The sequence below is a fragment of the Octodon degus genome, unplaced genomic scaffold (assembly GCF_000260255.1).
Source record: "Octodon degus isolate 3935 unplaced genomic scaffold, OctDeg1.0 scaffold00076, whole genome shotgun sequence".
Classification (NCBI taxonomy): Eukaryota; Metazoa; Chordata; class Mammalia; order Rodentia; family Octodontidae; genus Octodon; species Octodon degus.
In genome coordinates, this window is record NW_004524652.1 from 928,099 (window position 1) to 936,344 (window position 8,246).

At 57.5% G+C, this 8,246-nt stretch overlaps 1 protein-coding gene across 1 annotated transcript in view; it reads right to left on the reverse strand.

Moving 5' to 3' along the window:
* Positions 1 to 1,107: 1,107 nt before the first annotated feature.
* Pus1 (pseudouridylate synthase 1) overlaps positions 1,108 to 8,246 on the reverse strand; it is a 7,484-nt gene continuing 345 nt past the window's right edge. Inside the window, exons 2-6 of the mRNA XM_004635954.2 lie at positions 7,960 to 8,161; positions 5,592 to 5,729; positions 4,229 to 4,331; positions 1,545 to 2,248; positions 1,108 to 1,323 (exon numbers count right to left, since the gene is read on the reverse strand). Of these exons, the coding sequence (XP_004636011.2) occupies positions 1,282 to 1,323; positions 1,545 to 2,248; positions 4,229 to 4,331; positions 5,592 to 5,729; positions 7,960 to 8,151 (1,179 nt within the window). The 5' untranslated portion in view covers positions 8,152 to 8,161 and the 3' untranslated portion in view covers positions 1,108 to 1,281. The remainder of the gene's footprint in view (positions 1,324 to 1,544; positions 2,249 to 4,228; positions 4,332 to 5,591; positions 5,730 to 7,959; positions 8,162 to 8,246) is intronic.

Here is an 8,246-nt window from a genome sequence, read left to right on the forward strand (position 1 = left end):
TGCGGAGCTGGAGCCCGCGCGGAGCGCGAGCGGGAGCGGGCGCCGACTGCGGCGGCGCGTGGGGCCGCTCCCGGGCTCGGGCCGACCCACACGGACTCGGCCTGCGCCGGGGAATCAGTGTGGCTCGGGTGGTTTCGGGTAGCCCGAGCGGTACTAGAGGTTCAGCATCCACAGGCCAGGCCACAGGGTGTAGGTCCGTGGTCGCCACCCGGGAGGCGGGCAGCCACCGCACGGTGAGCAAGGATAGCTAGCCTCTGGACGTGGACCACAAGACCTGGGCAGCACGTTCGCAAGCCCCACGTGAGGCTTGCAGACCTCAGATACCCTCGTGGACGAACGGAAGTCGGGAATGCGACACAGCTCGTAGCAGAGTACTACTCAGCCAGGAAAAGGGGGCGAAGTCCTAACATGCCGCCACGAAAGTCACTCTGGAGAGCAGCTTAGAGGTCGGCGCCACACACAGAAGACCACGTGCTACAAAGGTGGATTCACAGGGGCTGGGGCCCTCCGGGTTTCTGTGATGACAGGTACAATCTCGAGTTTACTGAGCAGCCACAGAATGGTGGTTCTGGAGATTGAACCCAGAACTTTCACAGCCCTTGGTCATTGTTTAAAACAGGATCTTGCTAAGTTGCCCAGGCTGGGCTGAAATTTAGGAGCCACCTGCGTCACCCTCCCAGGCTCCTGGTTGCCCAGCTACTGAATTTCATACTTTAAAATGTGAATTTTAGGGGCCGGGAGAGGGCTCAGTGGAATAAGCGCTTCCCTGGCAAGCGCAAGGGCCTGCGTTCAATCTGGTTCCGCCAAAAAAAAAGTAAAATAGGAAAGGCGCCCTTTAGAAGAGCAGCACAGGCCTGAGCAGCAGGGCAGGAGAGGCACCTTGGGGTAAAGGCTGGGGGGACGCAGGGCAGCAGAGGCACAGCCTGCACTAGGCTCCGTGGGCAAGGACTGGAGAGCAGCGAGCACCCTAGGACCCCGCCTCAGCCACCCACCTGCTCCGAGCCCGCCCCGCATGTGTTCCAGGCTCTGCAGCATACCAGTCTCTTGACAAAACACAACAAAAAGGAAAATTGCTAAATAAACATTTATTTAGTAAGAAAATCAGCACTGGGAAGCTGAGGCAGGATCACCGAAGTCCAAGGCCAGCCTGGGCTACCGAGGCCCATGCACAGACGCACTGACGCACCGGTAAGGCAGGGTGTCCTGTGACAGCATGGTCCTGAGGCAGGCAGGCCCAGAACCCTTGGCTCGGGTCAAGAGGTGCCTGCAGTCCTTGGGGGCTCAGTCTGAGTCCTGGTCAGTGCAATCCTCAGGGCTTGGGTCCTGCAGGACAGGAAGACAGAAAGGCTGTAGGACCAGCAGCAGGGTGCTACCACGCACCGTCACCGTTACCAGGCCCTGCCTCGTATCACCTGCACCCTTCTCATTCTAATATAGCGGGCAATCGAGCCAGGCATGGCAGTGCACACCTGTGACCGCTGCTGTGAGTTCAGGGTCGGCCTCAGCTTCACCCCATTGCCAGTGCCTGGAGACACAGCCCCTACCTGGGTGCCTAAGCCCACGGGGGCGGTGCCGGCAGCAAGCGCGGTGGCACTGAAGTCATGGATGGGCAGGGTGCTGAGCCACTGGGCCATGGAGCGCTCGTGCCGTTCAGTGCTGACGATGGTGGGGTAGATGTGCTGCTCCTTGAAGGCCGCCGCCTTGGCCTCTTCCTGCACCCAGTCCAGCGGCTCGTGCAGCCCGTCGCTGCCAAAGCGCTGGTTGTACGTCTCGAAGTGCACTCGCTCCAGCACCAGGCCGAGCCCCGGTGCCTTGGGCACATCCACCTTCTCCTCACCCCAGCTGCGCTCCAGCACGCTCTCAGGGGCGTAGCCCTTCACGATGGCCACCACCAGCCCTACCATCTTACGGATCTGGTGCATCATGAAGCTCTGGCCCTTCACCTTGATCACGGCGAACTCCAGGCCCTCTCGCTCGAAGGGCGGCTCGCAGTACATCTCTAGCACGTAGCGCCGTGCACTGGGCTCCCGGGGTCCCTTCTGCGAGGTGAAGTTGTGGAAGTTGTGGGTGCCCTGGTAGCAGGCCAGCAGCCGGTTCACCTGCTGCAGCGTCTCTGCACTCAGGCGGTACGTCTCATCCTGCACGTCCCGGTCCTTGTGGGCAAAGGCAAAGGTGGGCAGCATGTACAAGTAGGTCCTGGCATCACACCTGTTCTTGGAGTTGAAGCCACCTGTGACCCTCTTCAGCCCTGGGGATGTGAAGAGATGCCAGTAAGCAGAACCAGCAGCAGAGTCCTGACCACGGCGTGGGTGGCAGCACTCACCACCACACCTGGAGCTCAGGCTGGACTTGGGACACCAGCCCCTGCTGGACCTACATGAAACCAGACCTGAGTGGACCCCAGACCCCTGCTGGACATACAGGGCGTGTCAACTGGAGTTGGCCGGCGTGTACAGAAATAAACCCACCTCACACCAGCCCCAAGTGTGGACCAGGCAGCCTTCAAAAGCCACAGGAAGGTGGATGTCCAGAGACCCCAGGGCCATCAGCCAGATGCTGCTCTGCAGACCAGGCCCCACAGATGACAGGGTTTCTTACAGTGAAACCGGGACACAGGCCAGAGCCCCTGAACAGAACCAACCAGACAGTCCCAACACACAGGGGCAGGCAAAGCAGCCAGGAAGGCCAAGGCCCCTGCATGAGGGACACAGACTATGCCACCCGGAGCATATTCAAGCCAGGCGTGTTAGCACATATCACCAGTCTCAGCTACTCAGACGCTAAGTAAGGAGGGAAGCCACCCTGGGCAACTTTAGGAGAGCCTACTTCAAAAAATAAAAAAGGGCTGGGAATATGGCTCACTGGTACAGCACTTGCCTGGCAAAGACCAAGCCCTGAGTCGAATCAGAAGGATCAAGAGAAAAAAAGGCAGAAGGAAGACTTAGATGCAGGCGACTCTGTCCATGGAGTCTGTTCACACAGATTTCCAGAAGAGAAGAACTACAGGACGAAGGTTCAACTCACTGGAGCCCGTGGGGCATTCGTACAGAAGCCCAGCGCCCAGCCCCGCACCACAAAAAATGCACTGATGGTAGGGCTGGGGAGGCGCAGGATGCACAGCGCTCCAAGACAGGCAGGCTGCATCCGGCTCTGCTTCAAGGAGTTGGCACCCCTGGCAGCTTCTCCCTTCCTGGCACCAGCCAAGCCTGGCACACGTTTTTTGTACATATTGTCCTATCTGTGTGGGCAGCTCCACCCTGTGTCCTGTCCTGCATCTAAGATCCAGCATCATAAAAAAAACCCCATAAGGACCCTGGGAGGATCCCTGTGGCTCCAGGCATAATTGCTGTGAAAAGGCTGAGCAGTGCCAGCGGACACCCCTACTGCGGGCTGCAGTGTCGGCCCCGGCCTGCGGAACCGCTTCACCACGTGGGGATGCTGACTGCCGGGGAGCTACGTGCATGGAGACACTGCGCGCACTCCTACCGGGTGGACGCCAACAAGTTCTGAGGGGAGGGGAGGGGAGGGGCCCACGCCAGGAGGAGAAGGCGTGGAGGGTCCGAAAGGACCACCAGCTGGGTGCACACCTGAAGTCCCCACCACTTGGGGAGCTGAGACGGGCCAGAGTTTGAGCCAAGTGTGGACCAAATGGTGAAACCTCATCTCAGAACCAAGAAGAGGCGGGCTGGCCAAATAGCTCAGCGGATTAAAGCACCTGCTTAGGCAGATGAAGGGGCCGGGATCCAGGGCCTGCTATGCTGGCCCTGCCCCAGGGGCAGGCTGAGATGGCAACAGACTAGGTGTGGTGGGGCACGCCTGTAATCCCAGCCCTGGGGAGGCCACTGGAGTCTGATCTATGTAGAGACCCTGTAGACCCTGTCCTAAAATTAAAAAAATTAAAAAAATTAAAAGAACCAAGAAGAGGAAAAAAAGTGGGGTCGGGGAGATGGCTCAGTGGAATAAGCACTTGCCTGGCAAGCGTGAGGGCCTGCATTCAATCCCCGGTTCCACAAAAAAAAGGAAAAAAAGCACCGTGTGACAACTGGGATCTTTGGCCAAAGGCTTTCTGTCCCCATCTGCTTCATGGGGGCTCCTGGAGGACATGGGAGGACCTGCTCTGTTCTACCTCCACGGCCCCAACATCCTACAAGGAGTGGGACACACATGGCGCACAGCTTCCTGTGGCGCTCAGCAGGCTGCAGCTGCCTGCCTGCCCCATGAGGCTCACCCAGGATCCGGATGTGGGATGGAAGGTGGCTATTGATCTTGTCCAGAAGGTCATCAATCAGCCACACCTTCAGGGACACGACCTGGCCAGCTGCAGACACACCCTGTGAAACAGCAGAGCAGGAAAAGGTGGGTCCTGTCCCAGGCACACCAGCCCTGACGCAGGCCCCACTACAGAGCTCTCAGGCACAGAAGAATGTTGGGGCCAAAAGACGCTGGATCGGGACCAGAAGGAATCAGTGTCCCACGCAACTCAGAAGAGAAGGTATGGCCTGCGCAAGGACACTGAGGCAGGAGGGGTAGATTCCCACCATAACACCAGCAATCTTGGGGGTATGAGGGTGAGGGGCCCTTGAGTTGGGTGGGGAGGACATGGGTGCATGCACAGATTGAAAACCCATCGGGCGGGCTGAAGGCCTGGGTCATAGAGAAGCCCTGGGCTTCGTCCCAGTCCTAGGGAATAAAAAGTAACAAAATACCTCCTTTGCTCAACCAGGGCAGGACCCATCCCTCCTACTTAGCCTCAGCGGCTTTTACTCCTCTCTTTTGAATTGCAAAAAAGTAAACCAGAGAACAAAACCATCTCTAAAGGCAGTGGGAACTGCATGAAATGTCTAAAGCAAGGCGCCTCTTTTGAAATGCTGTCTTTGGGGCCCGGGAGGTGGCTCAGTGAAATAAGCGCTTCCCTGGCAAGCTCAATAGCCTGAGTTCAATCCCTGGTTCCGCCAAAAAAAGAAAAAAAAAAAAGAAAGAAAGAAATGCTGTCTTTCTCAGCAAACATTTATACTCTTCTGCCGTGAAAACAGCAGAGCTACAAATGAAAAGGAACAACATGGCCCAGAGGCTGGGTGTGGCAGCACACCCTCATAATCCCAGCACTCGGGAGGCTGTGACAGCAGAACCACTGGAGTTCAGGGCCAGCCTGAAATACACAGTGAAATCCTGTCTCAGAAAGAAAAAGAGGGAGGGAGGGCAGAAGGAAGGACGGAAGGAGGGAGGCAGGAGGGAGAAAAAGGTGGGAGCTACAGCAGTCTGCTCCTTCCTGCGGTGGATGCCACGAGAAGCCACAGCTCCCACCTGTGCCCTCACTGCCTCTTCCAGGCTGGCCTGGCCTATCCTGCAGAGGGCAAGCTAGCAAAGGCCAGTGCTGGCAAACCTGGTCATGCCAGCAGCAAGTGCCTGGTTCCAGCCACACCTGAGACAGTCCTGGACCTCTGGCCAAAGCAGACACCCTGTTCTGGTCAAGTTTGGCTGACTCGTACCTCTGCCCTGTGTTCCCCAAGAGGCCCAACAGATGGACCCTGGGTGGCAGGTGGTCCAGCTCGACAGATGCCTGTGAAGCTAGGGACAGAGGTGCCACCTACCTTGTCTGTGCGGGCGCAGCGCTGGAAAGACATCTTCCTCATGTCCTCACCATGATTCTCAGGGATGCAGCCTGCCCGGACCAGAGCAGACACCAAGTCATCTTCAATTGTCTTGAACTGCGAGGACCCCAGGTTCCTCTGGAGAAAAGACCAGACTGTTTCACTGCCGACCTGAGAGTGGCGAAAACCACCATTCCATTTCTTCTACCAAGCACCCATGCCAGAGTCCAGGGGACATGGGCCATACTAGGCCTGTGTTACACCTCAGCCCAAACCACCTCCCTGCCAGTGTACCCTGTAGGAAACTCCCAGGCAGGCTGGGTTGACGTGCAGGCTTCTCCTGAACCCCCGGCTCACACACCCACTGAGCAGCCTCCCGGGGTGGACAGTACTGGGCGAAGCAGGCCGTCCCCAAATCTCTATGCTGCACCTCTCAGCCTGGCCGACCAGGGACCAAGGGCCCAACCTCAGTGACGGGGACACCCTGCTGACTTTCCCAAGGGGGTAACTGGTGGAGGAGCCCTTCCCATAGTCCAGCTTACAGGCTCCTCTAGCCGGCATCCAGTCCTGAGCTCAGTATACAACTATGAATACTTCTCAGATGCCATTAGGAATATCAGCCCGCTGAGAACTGGTCACCACCCTCTCTTCCCTGACAAGGAACTAAGGCATACAGAAGCTGTTAAGACACACAGTTCTAAGACAGGGCCTACGGCACATGCCTTACATAATCAGGATTATTCTCAAAAAAGCATAAGTTACCCACAGCACATCCCAGGTGGTCTGTTCCACCTATGTGGGAGGCTAAAGGAGACTAAGACATTTTCCAACCTACGGTCACCATTTGCCAGCTGCTAGGAAGTTAGTTTCGTGGCCAGGATTGGTGGCGCACACCTGTGATCCCAGCACTCTGGGAGGCTGGGCATGAGGATCATAAATTGGGGCCCAGCACGGTCAATTTAGTGGAGACGCATAGTAAAGGCCTACAGGTGTAGTTCAGCGTAAAGGGTTTCATCAGTCCTCCGTGCATTTACTTTATATTTTTATTTATTTAGGCTTTTTTAGGGAAGGGTCTACAGAGTGTTCAGGGTCTCACTACTAGATCAGACTCCCAGTGGTCTGTTTACAGCCTCCCAAGAGCTAGGATTACAGGCACGTGCCACCACACCCAGTCTCAACTGCCATCTCAGTGTGCCCCGGGGGCAGGGCTGGCACAGCAGGCCTGGGGATTGAACCCCTGGCCCCTGCACCTGTTTGCAGGCGCTTTAATCCACCCGCTATGTGTCCAGGCCAATATTTACTCTTTATAAGTACAACAAATATGAACCATTTTGTTACTAATAGCATTCATAGGATAAAAGCTGCTTATACACCTAGCCAGGTTACACATTATCCTCCTGAACTGATGTTTCAGTGGGATCCTGTTTATAGCAGGAAACTTCGTCCTGTGGGCCCTGAGGCAGGAGGACCCCCACAAGTTCAAGGCCAGCCTAAGGTATGTATGTAGACCCAGTTTCAATCCTGCCCTCCCTGTAAAACAGAACTTGGCATCAAGTGGTGCTTGGGGGACCAGTAGGAAAAAGGCCTACCGTCTCTTGTGGGCTCTAGTAAGGAAAGAGTTGAATCAAGGGTGCCTGCCATACCTCCACGAAGCTCCCCTACATTCAGGGCACCGCCCCCCAGTGTGTCCTGGGTCCTCACACAAATAAGCCTGGCCAGTGAACCCACACTCCCCTGGTAGCCATGAAGAATCTGGCAGATCTGCTTGCTGGTGACAGGTGCTGGCCCTAGTGTAAACTGCTGGATTATTGTGGTGGTCCTCTGATACGGCTGAAGCCCTTAAAACAGCAGCTTATCCTCGCAGAGACCGCCTCCCCACTGCTTCTCCAGCCCAGCCCAGGGTGCAGTTTCCTTCCACCTTTCCAGCTGCCACAGGGAAGACCCAGTCAGCTCCCAGACATTTCTAAACATCCCCTCCAGCCCCACCCTTAGCAGAAGTCCACAGGCGCCTCGGCTTTCTCTGTCTCAGCCCAGAGGACTACCTGCCCCACCTGCCCTCGATCCTCTCCGGGGCTGTGGCCTTACTAAAGGCGTCTTTCACCTTTCCCATCTCTTTACTGCGCTGCTGAAAAACCTATCCGCTGGCTCAAGGTCACACACTGGACAGCCACCCATGCAGTGCTGACGCCCGTGGGAGACGCTTGGATACAGTGCAAACAAGCCCCCATCTGGCAAAGAACTTCACGAAGGTGGCCTGGACTCGAGCCAGAACCCGGCGAGCTCGGCCGCCGTGACCGTCTGCCCTCCCCTGGGCGGCACCTTCTCGGAGGCCCCCTCTGAAGCTGGATGAGTGGGTGCCGTGCCTCACCTGCATGCCGTGGTAGCCCTTCCCCGAGTAGGCCATGAGCAGCACGATCTTGCGCTTGGGCGGCTTCCGCGGCTGCTCCTCAAGCTCACCGCCGCGGATCCTCTTGGGGGGATTCTGCGCCTCCTCCCAGCCCCGGCCCACACGCGCCTTCTTGTCGGGCGGCTCGGCGGCGGGCGCCTCCTTCCCGGCCATCAGGGACAGGCTGGAGGGACACGGCGAGCACGCGGGCCCGTCAGCTGCGGGCCGGTCCGGAGCCGCCCAAGCCCGCCCCCGGCCTCGCGGGCGCC